Here is a 16,543-nt window from a genome sequence, read left to right as displayed (position 1 = left end):
GGCTAAAAGAGAAACAAAAAAAGGTATCTCGGCAATATGCCAGCTAAATTAATGGCAATACTCTCCCTTACGCACCGAACAGAAATAGTGCTAAATGAAGACGCTGCCCTTTGTCCGAGATTAACAATGTAAAGGTAATCGTTCAACTGCCTCATACAAATTCCAGTAAATAATTAGGGCTCTCGGGAATGTTTTGCTGTCAATATATGTAAACGTGTGCTTAATTTCAGGCTCTTGAGTTGCTGCTTTAATTTTAGCCAGTGCTGTGCAGCACCGGGGCTAGAATTACCGTAAAGCACAAAGTCCCCTCAAAAGTAAATCAATGCACTTGCCCATCAGAAGAAAATTCTAATTCAAAGAATACCCTGAAAAATCGGTTAATAGCACATTTGTTTCTATTCATGAGATACCTGCGCCTCTACAAGGACCCTCTGGAGGAACCAGTATTTATAGTACGTGTTCTCTTCTGGATTATGAGAAATGCCCTGATGATCTTCCAAACTGACCAACACTTTCATGTTTAATCATCAAACTTAGATCACGTCATGAATTGTAAATGATCAAACATCTGGACCAGAGGAAAGAAAAGTGGGAGAGTAAGAATTCAGGATGGCTGAGATGAGGATGTGATCCTTTGTTAATGTGAGCTTCCTGTTGATGCAAAAATGCTCACATTGAAGAAGCTTGAGTTTGAGACAGCCACACATCGGAATACATATTTCTCATATCTACACTGCAAGGATCAGACATTTTCTCTTCCCTTCCCTTCCCTTCCCTTCTCTTCCCTTCCCTTCCCTTCTCTTCCCTTCCCTTCCCTTCCCTTCCCTTCTCTTCTCTTCTCTTCTCTTCTCTTCTCTTCTCTTCTCTTCTCTTCTCTTCTCTTCTCTTCTCTTCTCTTCTCTTCTCTTCTCTNTCTTCTCTTCTCTTCTCTTCTCTTCTCTTCTCTTCTCTTCTCTTCTCTTCTCTTCTCTTCTCTTCTCTTCTCTTCTCTTCTCTTCTCTTCTCTTTTCTCTTCTCTTCTCTTCTCTTTACAAGATACTCATATTGGCACTAGAACACAGTTTTTAATTGGTATGGTTTCTGCATGTCAGTACTTGCCTCTCCAAAGCTTAGGCCCTGCCATATAGTGCAATCCTGTATAATTGCACCTATTTGTGTCCACAGCTTCTCTATTCTACTCAATTTACTTTGTAACATCTCTGAAAGGAATAGATTTGTGGGTGGGAAGGAAGCACAGCTGCCTTGTCTCTAAGTAGGAACAGCAGCAGGTCTGCTGGAAGCAAGGCTCAGTGGCTGAACTTAAATGTAAGCCCTTCAGGACCAGTTATCTCACTAAGCAAAATGGGTTTAGTCTTTAGGCAAAACTGCAATTTCCAGTAGAGAATTTTTAGAAAGACATTTGTTATCTTTCAGTGTTATTTCTGTAGTTAATCCAGGGAGAGTGTTTCAAAACGGGATAAATTTCATGCTTCTCAGAAGTGCAGCTCTCCACATGTACAGAAGGATGCTCTAATTACAAATGGAATTCTCAATATCTTCATACTTGAGAAGGCTCCTCGTGCTTTCTGTCTCACTCACGGTGGTACGGAGATAGGTCTGAACTGTACAGTTGTGATTCTGAATCTTGTCCTTATTTTAAGTAGAGCTTTTTCTGTTCCTAATTGCTTTCCTAGTTCCTACATGTATAATATATGAGCCATGGACAAAGCCTATCACAACGAAGAGGAATGCTGAGTGACAGAGCTGAGCCCTGGCTGGGCTCCGTGCTCCTCACGACCTGTGCACAAAGGAGACCCGCTGACTGCACACACGTGTGCATGCCCTGCCAGATGTGTCTCTGTAGCAGCAAATAAAGATGCTCAATGCCCTCCCTCTGACATCAGCCCCAGCCATGCCTAGTGCTGCGGGAACACGTGAGGAAGAGGAGAGGCTATGGGAAACTGGGGAAGCGGGCACAGCCTGTGTGACTTCCTAGGCGGCGCTGCGTGGCTGACAGGTCAGTGCTCTCTGGTGCTTCCTGTGTCACACAGCTGGGATGGGGCCAGCAAGCAATTTGTCACAGTATATCCCATGCTCAGGAACACAGTGGTTTAGCACTGGTCGTGTTATAATTGTATACTGTACAAATTTTCCAAAAATGTTAGCGACTATAGGGGTGAATTGCAGCAGGAAGCACTGCAGTTAGCAGATAGCCGTATAAACTGGAGTTAGTGCCAGCAATTTAGTCTTGAAATTAAACTATGCAAGTGGTAAATTGGCACTAAGGAGGAGACTATAGGGCACACAGTTGGGGGCTGAGCTGACTGAGGTCAGATTTCTCTTTGTGTTAAATGTCAATAGCTGGCATTTAAAAGAGACAATCTATACAAACCAATAACACAGGGTATGAAAGAACTGCTGTTTAAAATGTCAAACTATTTTAAATCAAAACAGAAATCCAGATAATTTACAAACTAAATCTGACCTTTTGTATTTGGAATATTTATACTGTAGTTGCGCATTCAACAACAGAACTTGTAAAAACCTGACAGCCATACATCTGTGCATGAATCTTCATTACAGAAGTTTGCAGATGGAAATAGATTTCAGTGGACAAACTCCCAGTTGGAGCAAATTGAGATAACTTGACTGAATCCAGTACTATGTTGGTTTCTAAGAGCTGAAATCCGACCCCAAGTCTCCTAAGGAAAGTGAGATATCTGCTTATCTGCAAAATCGTATTTTTTCTAGTTGGCCTAACTTGAATTTAAGTATTGTTTTGATAGTTTAATTCCTGATTACAGACTTGAGAGAAAAAAACAGAACAAAACAACAAAGCAGGAATAAAATAGAAGCAACGATAAGATAGATTCAAGTCTCCATGCTTGAAGAGTCTGCATGCAGCATTAACAGCATGACATCAAAAGCATTTACAGGATTTCTCTAGTGCTTTAAAAGGTGCTGGATTGCTTGCCCTGAAGGGTAACCTACCGTGCTTCCACAAATACTTCTGCATACTGGGCTGTCCACCTCTCACTCAACAGTTCTGTTTCCACGCCTGCCCTGTCTCCCTAGGGCTATGGCCATCAGAGATGCTACTAATCAAGGTCAGCCATAGGATGAATTAAGGGTATAGACTTTACTGAGAAAATAATACACTTAGACTGACCTAAAATGTAGTACTTCCTTACCAACAGCATGAAAATGAACCTAAATGAGCATGCCCTTTTCCCATGCAAATGACCAAAACGTTGCAGTGATCAACAGTTAGAGATTATTAGTGTTTAATACCTGGGAGCCAGAACATTAAAAATATCCTTTCAGGTGGCATTTACAGTTCATTTGTCAAGAAAGGAGAGTGCACATTCAAAGAAAGAAGCTTAAGTAGTAGAAACAGTAATACTGAATATCTGAACAATTAATTCCTTTAGAATTTGTTTTCTCCTTCCGCATGGCCAGTTAATAAAGGAACGACTTACCACTTTGTGGATTTAATACATGGTGTTTGTTTATAGACCAGCCTCCCAGATTTGAAGCATCCATTTCAAAGCCTTGAAGGATTACTGTTCTTTTCTCCCACAGAATAAAATCAGGACATGTCTCGTATTCATATCCCACTGACACTGCAAACAAATAATTAAAGATCTATCATTCCAGTCTTTTTTCCCTGTGAACTACTATGTAATTTTTCTTTCCAGGTTTTGATATTCACCTGTCAAGTAATGATAGTAGGGATTTACCTCTGCTTGATTGCTATTGTTGAGTGGTATTTTTTCTAAAGAGTTTTAGAGATTAGTATGTTACAACAGCTATGGTTAGTACCACTTCAAAGCAGAGAATTGTCTGTCTTATCAGTTGTCTTAAGAACATCAATCTCCTCCACTGGTATTTCTGCTAATTATCTGAGCAGCAGCCAAAAGAGAAAAACAAAATCCACATTAAAACAAAACGAAGGGGTTTGTTTGTTTGTTAGGCGTGAGAACACTGGCACTAAATTCCCATAAATTGCATATTTTTGAAATGTAGTATTCTTTAACCTAAAGATCTTGCTCTAAGGACTGTAGTTAGACAGAAATGGACCTCCACACTGAAAAAATTATGTTGTTTAGACACCGAGTCCTAGATGCTTGGTGTAGGAAATACTGACATATTTTAATATGAAATAAAATAGTTTGAGAAACACAGTTTTCCGACATTTTCAGTCTTTTCTTCTCATTTTTTTTTCTATCTGGCAGCTCTAGGTACATTTTGCTTGAACCATACATAGTTATAATACCATCAAAATTCCATTATCGGATTCAATCACAATATTTTGATTAGCTATAGGAGGGAGCATTTTTGTTTGTAAGATAAATGTTTCATGGGAAACGGAAAGCTGTTCCTTACATCAGTTTCACTTGGCAGAGCTGCTTCATTATTTTAGCAGAAAGAACCTGGTTTTGCAGCTAAACTCTGGCTTACAAAAATCACATCTTCTTAAGTACTGTAAATACTGTATGTTTAAAACTCTACAGGTTTCAGTATTCTCCCATTTTTGAGTTACAGAGGCTCTTGTGACTAAAATCAGCACTCTTTTGAGGTGATTCCCTTGTCTGAGCGCCCAGCTGTGTGCACGGAGCTTCTTCCAGAATGGCCACTGAGCTCCTGTGCTGGGACGAGCCATCAAGGTTCAGTAGCCAAACACGCTATTTTCTAGGTGTAAATGCAGGGAGAAGATAAAGGGTAGATTTCTCCTATGCAGCAACCTCACGCTTGTCACCTACATTTTAGCATCTTCGCCCCATTCATGCACTTAACACGTTCAGTCCTGGCTCAGACGCGTACACTCCAGAAAAGGGAAGACCTATAAGACAGAGTCACTCAGCCTTGCTAACTGAACCATGGCAGACCCACAGGACAGAGCTTCAGCTGCTGTGAGGTACCATGCTGATATTTAGGTCAAGGGAGGCATAACAATCTATACTATCTGAGAATCTGTGCCAATGGACCCACAGTGGCACACTTACCAGCGCTGCAGCTAACACTGTAAACTGTACCTGCTATTCCCTGCCTATATCTGACGTTTCTGAGCTGTCAAACACCCTCTAGAGATCATCACTCCCTTTCTTAAGTTTCCCTGCTCACAGGTAGTGTGTAGCTGCCTATTTATCCCTTTCCATCAGCGACACAAAGACAACCACTCACTTGGTGTGTCTACGTGTGTTTCTACGTATACTTATTTATGATAGAAGTCTATTCTGCATGCTAAGAATTTTTTGGACAGTTTATGTACCAAAAAGAAATAATGGAATAATCTTAACGTAGGATGTCCCAAGCCATCTAAATGGAGGCACTAATGTGCTGTCCATGAAAATTTCCTATCAACTGTTTTGCATGCAAAATAATCAAGGTGAAGTGTAAAAATTACAAAGTCAGTCAAGTGACTGTGCTTGAGAAGTATTTGTGTCTGCAGCTTTTGAAAAACGCTGTGATTTTTGTAAATGAAATGACAGTCTCAATTTTACCCCCATTGTGGAGTGTTACTTTCTGGTCAACTTCATTTATAACTCTTTTATGAGGTGACTGAGATTTCACTGCATGAAGGAGAAGAATTACAGTAGCTATCTTTTTGGACACTAACAGCCAGCAAGAGCACTTGCAGCCTTAAAATGGATTTCAAAAGATTTACTGAAATCACCTGTACCAAAAATCTATTATTTTCATACAATTATTTAGAAGAATCAAGAATAATTTGCTAGCACCAGCATATCACCACTTCAGGGCTGTTGCTACTGTTCCAAAATAAAGGTAAAAAATACATGATATGATTAAGCATGACAGCAACCTTTACTTCAACCTCTCCTGAAGTATTTGTACTTATCAGCATCTTACTTTGAACAATGAATATAACTCAACAAAAGTAACAAGTGGAACAATAACCTGAGAAGACCTAGGACTGTTCTGCTGCAGAGTTTATATTTGCATCCAGGAGTGTAAGTCATAGCACAACGCTCCCTCCTGCTGTGGGAGATGCAGTGGCTTGCAGGTAAGAGTGACCGTGCTGGAGGATTCACCGACACTTCTATTGAAATCATCCCTTTCCCTACGTTGAATTACACCAGCATGCAAACTATACCATGGAGGTTTAGTGTTAACATTCACATGATGCCTTTTTACTTAGAACAACAACAACAAATCCTATTTTATCAGCTCTGCTGCTACTTGGAGAAAAGAAAGTGGTCTCTTGTTAAAGACTTCTGGAATTGGTAACTACCAGCTCACATTTCCCCAACACATTTAAACAAAACCGTTTTTGTGGTGAAATATACTCAAAGTCATCTTTCCTGTAAATGATTCCATGATAATTTCTGTCAGTAACCCTGAAGAAGAATAAAGATGTTTATTGTAGTTATAAAACCAAAGGCAGATGGTTATATTCCTGAGTTCCAGGACTTCAACCTGCTGCAATTTAATTTAATTCAAATGAAATCTGAACAGAATGCATTATTAAATATTGGTAATACACTGGCAGAGAAAATTATTTTGACACAATTTATAATAACAGATGCAGATAAATGCCCCTGAGTACTACAGTGCGTCAGATTAAAACTTTATTACAATCTAACAAAGCATGCTAACAATTCTCTTGAAGTATAAAGATTTTTGATCCTATTTTGCAAGAAGCATGACTAAAGTAAGCAAGAGAAAAAAAAATACCCCCCAATTCAAGAACTAAAAAGTTGTTATCCAGCACCATTCTGCAAGCCTTACTCATATTTAAACATAAAACTCGTCTATTTCTAATTTGAGAACATGTAACTACAGCATCATGTCATAAGATGTTATGTATTTGATTTCAATTGTTTTAACATCCAGGCATGTACTGGACTTGTTCATTATAAGGTTCTTAAATGCTGTAGAGGGAACTGGCATGCTGAACGTTTCCATCTCCAATAGTTTAGTGTTAACATGCACTGGCAGAGCCTTGATACAGGGCTGTAAAAAGTCCAGAGAAAGCCCCAGCAGCTCCCATCCCTACTGCTCCTGCCTGATCGCCAGTGGGAATGCCAAGGGGCATGCTGGAATTTTGCTTTATTTCTGGACTCATTAAAATATATATAAGTGAAAGCAACAATCCATTCAACACCTGCAAAACACTAGCAGGAATTTGTCTGTATGGGCTAAGAGTAGATTTGACTCCTAGCAGTGGAGTTTCATGAGATGTGCTGCAAAGGGCGCTCCTGCTCGCTGCCACAAGCCAATCCAGAGGTTCAGAGAGCTCTCCTGTGTTAGTGCCAGCACCTGAGTGTTCCCTCAGTAAAGCTATCCAGCCTTCTGCAGGTTTGAGCCAGATGTGGTAGATCAGAGGCAGATGGGATAATGCAGCAGCTCAGGATGCCTTGTGCTAAGGATGGAGCTTTGATTGCTTTAGGCCAATTGTAATGTGTGAGCTTCAGCTGAAATGAGAAGACCTGCGCTTCAGCACTAGCATTCATAGCAGATCAGGAAACTAATGAAGCTGAAAATTTGTCACTTATTTTCTGGTAGCTTCAGTTTTCAGCTGAATTTGTTCCTGATCTGGCTCATTTCATGATCAAATGTATGTGAGTGGTGGCCCAGGGGAGAAGGAAGGACCACGGGAATGTTCCTTCTGGCACCAGCCTGCACTTCTACCAGTTTAAATAGGCTGTGGGACCACTGTCCTAGAATAAGCTCCTTGTTTTCTGATATATTACTACGCGCATCTCATGATATAAAGTCATACTGGGTATTTTTGTTTCTAACATAATCCTTTATGACACCAATGGTTATGTCTGCACTATTCTCCGAGCAGAAATGAAAGTGCTATCGTCCTCCTTTCTCCCATCTCCGATCCACACAGCTGCTCTGCAGCCTGTCTGGGAGCGCGTGATAACAGAGTCAGGTATGAGATGTGCCGGGAGCCGCTGGGGACAGCGCAGCCTGGATGGCACCTCCTGGCTCTGCATGGGCCAACTTGCAAGCAGTGTCTGCATGGACAACACTACAGGTCCTAAACGAAGCTTCTGGCTGCCCCCAGATTAGCACTTTTCTCTCTGGAATGAGGCACGCTCCTTGTGAGGATGGGTGGCTCCATGCAGCCCTTGCTATTCTTGTTTTATAGCCTGATCCTGCCAGTTTCTCTTGCTGTTATCCCTGACTTAAAAAGCAAACCAGAACTACTGAAGAAGTGAATAGGACTCATCCACAGCTCCAAGTTTTGCTGATAAAATAAATAACCTTGATAGAAAGTGTTTGCAGGATTAATCCATTAAGAAACAGAACCCCAGAATCAATTAAAAGAAACAGCAAGCCAAATCAAATAATGAAAATCAAAACAAGAAATGGTTGGTTAAACAAACTGCACTTTCACAGACACCTCTTCTTATCAGTATTCAAAATAGCTGCTTGGTAAAGAAAGCCTGTGTAATGTGATCATTTTCTTATAAATACCTTTAAACAACAAATCAAGAAGTTTTAACTCTTAGGGACATGAAATGTAGAAAGAAAGAATGCCTGAATGTTAGAATTTTGTAAACCTTAAGTGGAAATGACATTTTAAATGTCACAGCCAAAAAATGACAGAAACAATGACACACCAAAGGTCATATTCAAAGTAACATTCAAAAACAAAGACGGCTGATATAATGCCGTTAGTACATAGCCATTCTCAGAGGGAAAAGGGGATTTTCAAATTGATTAAATTAGAAAGATGACATTGGAGGAACAAGAAAATAAATATTCCTAGGAAACCGCATGAGTCACTTTAGCTAAAGAGGCGTTTGATTCAAAAAAATGTAAACGTGGCAACAAAAGGTATAAGCTGTATTTTCTTGGCTTCATGTGTGCTAGTGCTTTTGCTTATAGCAAGGTGATTCTACATACCCATAGCTTCTGCCAGACCAGAAACCTTCTGTCCATATATATCTGTCTTATTCCAGGCAAACGTGTAGACCAAATTGGCTGCAGCAGGAAACCATTTTTGAAGCAGGCGTCCCTCAACAGCAATGATCAGATGCACTTTTGTCATTCCAGAAGGGATGGTTGTGTGCGTCAGAATAACGCGCAGCAAAGTTTTATATCCCGGCGTTCGACTGCTGAGATAACTCAGCTTCACAAAACTCGAAGGAATTGGGATTTCTTCCTGGACCACCTTGGGGAAAAGAAACAGTGACATAAAACATCCTTATATCTACGGCCAAGAAAAATGCACAATTTATTTATCTGCAATAACAACAGAAGTTTACTTTACATTTCTCAACCATGATGTGAATACAGTGCCACTTACAATACTGATCTTTTCTATGTTGATCTGAGCAATGCATATAGAATCATAGAATCGTAGAATGGCTTGGGTTGGAAGGGACCACAAGGATCATCAAGTTCCAACCCCCCTGCCACAGGCAGGACCACCAGCCTCCAGGTCTGGTACTAGACCAGGCTGCCCAGGGCTCCATCCAACCTGGTCTTGAACACCTCCAGGGATGGAGCGTCCGCAGCCTCTCCAGCACTGAAAGCTTATTGGATGGTGGTCCATCTATTTTGATAAAGAACCTCTTCCTATAATCCTTTATGTTTACCTACCAAGGAGCAAATACCATCTCTCTGGCAAAAAGTATTACAGCTCATAATGCTCTGGATGAGTGTTACTTTACCTAGGCATAATTATTTGGGCTATTTGATGAGTGTTCTACACCCAAATACAATTTAAAGCTTCTGTTTTTAAATATGCACACACTTCACGCGTCACATCAGGGCAGACGTCATCTCACTAACAGGTGAGTCTCCATGATGTGCAACAGAGTGCACATCCCATAGCACTGCTGTCAGTGCCACTGTCTGAGTCACTTGGATCAGAGCTGGTGTGGCTCTGCCCATGTGGGGTGGTATCACTTCCTGGCTGCTCTGAAGGTAAGCCCTCAGCAATGAGAGGACTGCAAGGACGGTGAGCTTGTGTGGGAAAAGGAGAAGCTTGGCCTTGACCTTCTGAATGGCGTGGGCCTCGGAGCTACAACGAGGGATTTAGCTCTTGTGATCTCTAGAGAGAAAGGAGCTCATGTAGGAAAGGCTGCGATGAGGAACAGGCAAAAGAGGAGAGCAGCTTCCCAAAGGATGCCAGCACAGTCACTCAAAAGCCACTGAAAACCTTAATACTGAAAACCTTAAAAAGGTCAACGATTTTAGTGAATTTCGGTAATAACAAGCCAGTCTGTCACAACGTTAAATTAGTCGAGTTCAGAAAAATACAAACTATTTTGTTTCTATTCCTGTTCTCCTATCTTTCTTGTTTAACAATCAATTCCTTCACTTTCACAACGTTCTTATTTACATACTGCAACACTATCACTGTCACAGGATTGCAGCAGTACAGCTGGAGGCCTGCCAGCACTTGTCCTTTCAACATATGAAATGCAGCGTTGCCAGGGAAATCCTGCTCCCTTTGTTGTTCCTGATTTGCAGTGTTCCCCTTCTTTCCTGCTGACATCCCAGCTGCCCCCTCTGTCATACATCTGACATCTTCTTATTTTTAATAGAAAAGCAGGAAGAAATATTCATGCATTAATACATGCTAATGTATCTCCTTCTCCTATTATTCTGGGTTATTTTTTGCTCTTTTCCCAGTACAGTACAATACAAGTTGACACTAATGACCCTCCAAAGCCGAAAAATAGGCAGGGGCCAAGTTCCCTCTGAGTAGAGTGCATCTTTGTGTACCTCACTGTTTAAAAAACAACAGCCAGGAAGACCTCATGTCGAGGTAATAAAAACAATCCAAAAGATCGTATTAAAATCACTCTATGTTGAAAAGAAAAATATAAAAAAAAAAGCAGCTAACATATCACTGGAGATGCCATGGTAAAGAACTAGAGGATGTGAACGGATGAAAAATCCCTTGCAGTCTTTACAGAATGGTGTGGAATGTCTCACATTGATGCATGGTGATGTTGTACTGTTGATCTGTAACTCAGGAATGGTTTTGTGCATTACTATAAATTACTGGGGATTTCAACAATAAATCACAACAAGACTTCCCATCTCCTCCTTCTACTCTGAGGGAAAGAATAAAAATAAAATAAATTTTAAAATATCAACAAAATGGAAAGAAAGGGAAAAGCGTCTTGTGTAACAGTACTGAAGAGATCCATGCTAACATCACTGTGATGAGTAACATCAGACAGTTAATTGCGCCCTACTTGGTACCAGTGTTTTCACAGAATAAATGAAAGTAGAATATGTACAGAGAATACTTATCACACACCATCTCCACAAATTGGTTTTGAAGTTTGAAACTGCAACTTTTGAATTCAGTTTTAACAACTGATTTGAGTGAAATCCATTTTCTTTCTACACCTGTGTAAAACTGGGGTCTATGTGCTCTTGTGTGAATGGAAACTGATCTGAAAACTATAAGCCTTTGGTAGAAAAGTTTGATAAACCTGTAGTGATACTACACTGACATGAGTAATTGGGGGAGCAAGTTTAACAGGCATGGGCTTGTTTGGCTTTCAGTTTCAAAATTCACTGCATAACAACCAAAAGGAAATGTTTCCATGTCACTATCACCAAATAATTGTGTAGGTTACATTAATGAAGGTGAGGAATGGTAATTTCTAAAATTGTCTAGAACTTGTTCAGCAACTAAACAGATTTTAAAAATGGTTGATTTAAAAGTAATTTAATTACCTGTAGCTCTGGAATAACAGTTCCTCTTTCTGGACAGGAGCCCCCAAACGCGGTCAGGGGTGAAGGGAGTACAATAGGATTTGGACTGATGAAACTACTGACGTCACAAGATGGTACATCTGACTCCGCTCTTTGCATTACAACTTTGTCTACAATGATAAATCGATTCCAAGGCAACCAAAGTGTCCTTTTTTCAGATATGAAAGGAGATCTGTCAAAAACCAGGGTAACGGAGATGCCTCCAACAGCCACAAGGTCAAAACTGGAAAAGACAAAACAAAATTCTTTCTTTCTTCTTGTTTTATCATCACGTTACCAGAACTTCCAGCGCATTACAAACAAAAACTTTATATTGCTCATTATGGCCCCTAGTTTACCATGTTAAATCATTTCAGTGTATCCTCCTGATGTTACCACAGTATTCATGAAGAAACTTCACCTCTCTACAGTTTCCTTCTGTACGCGTCAATAGCAAGGTATGGAACTTCACTGCTCTTCTGTCTCTCTCCCCTCTATTTATCAAGTAGAACTGATAATAACAAGTCATCTGTGATGAGAGTGGGCACCCAGTTGATTTGGTTTATAGAAAAAGAAATCCCTAGCTCAGGAAAGGGACATTTACAATCTGTGCGGGCACGGCCCACAGAGTAAGAAGTCTTGCAGCCTAGTAGGCTTTTTCTTTCTTTCTTTGCTTACTTTTAGCAAATGGAAAAATCCTTTTTCCATTTGCTAAAAGTTGCAGGAGAAAAAGGTTGAGTACGCTGAGTAGGAGACCCCTCTGTGCAGGATATGATTTGTGGATTATTTGCACTTAGCAATGAATCAGCTCTTGTACATAAGGCAGGTGAACTTCTGGGAGCTACTGTGAAGCACCTGTGGCATATCTGGGCTGCAAAGCAGTGGGACACGGAAGGCAAGATATACATAGCCTTAATTTTCTGAGTTTCTGACATCCACAGTTGAGCAACAGACGGCAATATGTAAATAGATACTTCACCGTCTGTATTACTGAATGCATCTATTACTGAGACTTTTGATGGTAACAAACTGTGATAAGAAGTCAGACTTAATTATGCATATCTCATCACATTTCTCAAATGACACCGATTACATTCATGGCAAAATACAGGTAGCATATTTCCATGCAACAATTTTATCCAGACTAGCGTAAATAGGAAATGGTAATTACTAACTTTCAGTAGTGTGATTTGAAAGTCAAGAAACTAAAGTAAAATAAATATGCACGCTCCTTATGATTACAAAGTGACAAAGGCAAACAAACAAAACAAAAAACAGTGACAAATTATACTCTTTCCTTGCTGGAAGACAGCTTCTGACTTCTTGTCGTTCGTAACACAGCCAAGAAAGATGAAGCCCATAGCAGCTTCATCCAACTGAAGTTCAGGAGTAAATCATGACCCTACTGCAAATGGGTGGCCAACCCTGCAGTGCAACGTACAATATATAGGAACTCATCTGTCTTTGAGAACTACAGTCAGTCCTAATAGGTTGGGGAACAGAGGGAACCGTGCAGGACAGGATGCAGAGCAGCAACATGACCGTTCTGTCTCTGTGAAGATTCTGTCCCCAGTTTTACTTGTATGGCTTAGGTGATCAGCTAAAGGAGTTAACTTCATTGACACTTCAATAAACTACTCGCAAGATTTATATCTAAAGATAAAAAAAAAAAGGGGGAAGACAGAATTCTCTGGAAAGCCTGACTACTGAACATTTTCAAATGTCAAAGATGTGCTGGTACAGCACTACTGTCAGATTTTGACTCCACGTGTTTGAATGTCACTAATCTTGTTTCCGTTCTTTTTTTTTTTTTTCTTTTTTTTTCTTTTTCCCTTTCTTCTTTGGTTCTTTACCACAGGTAGCTCTACCTAAGTATGCTCCTAAAGCAGAGAGTTAGATGCCATCCTGAGTCCACACTTTGAGCAGTGATCTCCATGAGAATTTTGCACACAAGCAGTTGGAGGTAGACAGCCCTAACTACAAAAATCGAGACCGTACATAAAAATCTCACCTTCCATCTTGTCGACTGATGGTGTATCCATACTCATTGTGGTGTAGAAAGCTGACGTTCACTCCAACCAAAGGTGTTCCGTCTATTGCTACCACCTGGCCTCGAATGACGCATGCACGTCTGTAAGAAAAAGAGACAGGACAGTGAGAAGGGCATTGACTTCAGAAACTGAGCTACACTTCTGCCCCAAACAGTCAGAACTACTGTGATGTCAACGTGATTTGATTTTGAATGAAAATTCAAGCAAGCCCAAAAGATTGATTTGAAACAACATTATCTCAAGAAGACGACGCACAGGCTGCCCTATGAATCGTTAGTGTATCAAGAATACATTTCCATTTCTGTCTGTAGTTCAGGACACCACTTGTTCTGCCATTGAATACCAATGCAAAGGTTTCACTGATAGCATGATTTAATTTGCTGCAGGTCTGGTGGTGATGATTTGTGAAAAGGGACAATGAAACCTCTTTTTCTGCTGCTAAGAATAGGGCGTTGCTGCCTGTCAGAAAAAAAAGCTGAACTAATGGGGTAAGGCAGCAGTGAGACATGTGATCTTTGTTCAACTTCAGAAAGTTACATAGGTAAATCTAAAGAGCACCTGAACAGGTTATACCCTTTGAAATTTCCTCTAGTACATGTTGGACTTGCAGCTACTTTCCAGCATAAAAATCTTCCCGTTCCAGTAAACATGTTGGAATACGGCAGCACAACAGAGTGCACCAAAATCAACAGGTAGGAAAGTGAACTCATTATCAAGTGGGTCCAAATGTAGGCTGACAAAATCATAGAAAATGAGAGCTGAAAGGAAATATAAGACTTAACCTTCTCCATCCCTTTGCCTCAGGTAAGATTAACTATGCCAACATTACTCCAGACAGATGCTTGTCTATATCCTCACCAGGTAACTCACTCCAATCCTACTGTATGAGAGCTTTACTCATGGCAGTTTTTTCCTACTGTCCAAGCTAGACCTGTACTGTTGTCTTTTAAGACTGTTACTTTCACCTTACAATGCTCTCTTAGCTTTGGCCTTTTATATATTTGAAGACTGAAAAATAAAGGAGAAAAACATCATCAAGGATGAGGAATAATGTGTGAAATATTATAAATATTAAGACCTAGTGGGATTTTCTAAGGGCTTATGCATCTATATTCCACTGAAATACCTTTCAGCATCTTGCCCCATGCCCTCAGGTATTCTACATTAGCACATCTCTGCTGGTTGCAAGGATCCAGGCTTTAGGATCTAATGATACAACTGCACATATTTCCTAGAAATATGGTTTCACATAAGGAAGTGAACAGTGTAGGCACAAGTGTTTTGATAACGTTAAGACACGTAGGGCCAAAAACATTAGGATGTCTATAAAGACAACTGGTATTAATTATTTATGACAACCAATAAGCATAAATTTAGACACTGTAACGTTTCCCTTTCAAGTCGAAAGTTCACAACAGACATCAATAGGCACACACCAACTTTGTGGTGTGAATATGTAACCTAAAGGAAAAACGTGGGTCCTTAAATGAAAGTTATTTAAGAGTCTGTGTATAAACTTAAGAAATATCCCTTGAGAGACTAATTGATCATGATCCAGTGAAATCATACATGTGAATTAGAGACCATAAATTTCTGAAAATCTGGACTAGTTTCCTAAGATCCAAAGCCACTCAACAGAACATTAATTTACCAACATGATATCATCAAATTCAGTTGACAATGACCTGAGAAAATGCAACTGGTAAAAATTAACCTCTCTGTGAGTACACCATTCATCACAGTTGTTAACAAGAATTCCACGCTCCCAGGACATACAAAAGTACTGACTGATAAGCAAAGTGGATGAGAGCCCTCAGAGGAATGGGAAACGCTGCACTGAAGTCAGTAGGCACCTTTCTGCTCCCTACATTAACTAAGCTGGTTGTGGCCCAAGCTGTGGGCAAAACCTGCTGCTCCACTGAAGGCAATCAAACTCCTGTGTGTTCCAACAGACTCACAAGACTCGCTGAAGAAGAAAGGCCAGGTTCAATAACTCTTTGATGTATTAGGATAGTAACTACTGGTTTCAATTGTTTTCTCGTATTTCTGACATCGACAGACCTATCTCTCACTTTCTAATCCCTTTATTAGTGCACTCCATGTTTAAAAAGCGTATGGGTCTAAGAGAGACTTGTAGGAGTCATCATTATTCAGTACATTATTCTAGTACTCCTGTTTGTTCATTCACCGATTCTCATTCCACAGATCTGTCCTCTGACTCCACTACTTCCTCATATTTTATCAAGCATACAGATTTCTGTGATAACAACTCATCAAAGTCTTCATTATTTCATACACAGTCCTTTTCCTCTATTCATTCACTTCACATTATTCATAAATAATATTAAGAGACTTATCTTTCAACTTCCTGCTCCTTTTCTTATTCGTCATATTTTACAAGCCACACGCATTTACAGTATGTGATAAAGACTCCTCAACCTCATTATTCAACGTTTATCTGTATTGAACTGTCTTTCCACTCTTTTAGATTTCATATGTTCTAAACCTTCCTTTCTGTCGCTGCATTTGTTCTCATTATTTACTGTCTTTTTACTACCCACTCAAGTTGAAGAGTCTTCACTCTTTGGCCTCTTCTTGAATTACCAGCACCTACTAAATCTCCAGCCAGGCGTTTGATCAGAATTACTTCTAATTTTTGCATTTACTGCAGGCATTAAGACCTTTTTCAGTTACTTTACAGCCAGCATGAATCTGCAGGGCTCTGGGAAGTACCAAACCACCCCCGTGTTGCAACTGCTGACCCCCCTTCCTCAGTGCCCTGACAGCTCACGGAGTGGGCGGCCACGCTCTGA

The 16,543-nt window shown here is 40.2% G+C and overlaps 1 protein-coding gene across 4 annotated transcripts in view; it reads right to left on the bottom strand.

Annotated features, from left to right (window-relative positions):
- Window positions 1-16,543, bottom strand: part of TENM1 (teneurin transmembrane protein 1) — a 299,751-nt gene that overhangs the window by 60,129 nt on the left and 223,079 nt on the right. For all 4 annotated transcript variants that reach the window (XM_021406358.1, XM_021406359.1, XM_021406361.1 and 1 more), the window contains 4 exons: window positions 13,691-13,810; window positions 11,662-11,923; window positions 8,863-9,130; window positions 3,459-3,602 (listed from right to left, as the gene is read on the bottom strand). In XM_021406358.1, coding sequence (XP_021262033.1) covers window positions 3,459-3,602; window positions 8,863-9,130; window positions 11,662-11,923; window positions 13,691-13,810 — 794 coding nt within the window. The remainder of the gene's footprint in view (window positions 1-3,458; window positions 3,603-8,862; window positions 9,131-11,661; window positions 11,924-13,690; window positions 13,811-16,543) is intronic.

The sequence above is a fragment of the Numida meleagris genome, chromosome 8 (assembly GCF_002078875.1).
Source record: "Numida meleagris isolate 19003 breed g44 Domestic line chromosome 8, NumMel1.0, whole genome shotgun sequence".
NCBI classification, from domain to species: Eukaryota; Metazoa; Chordata; class Aves; order Galliformes; family Numididae; genus Numida; species Numida meleagris.
This window is presented reverse-complemented; position numbering and strand designations above follow the sequence as displayed.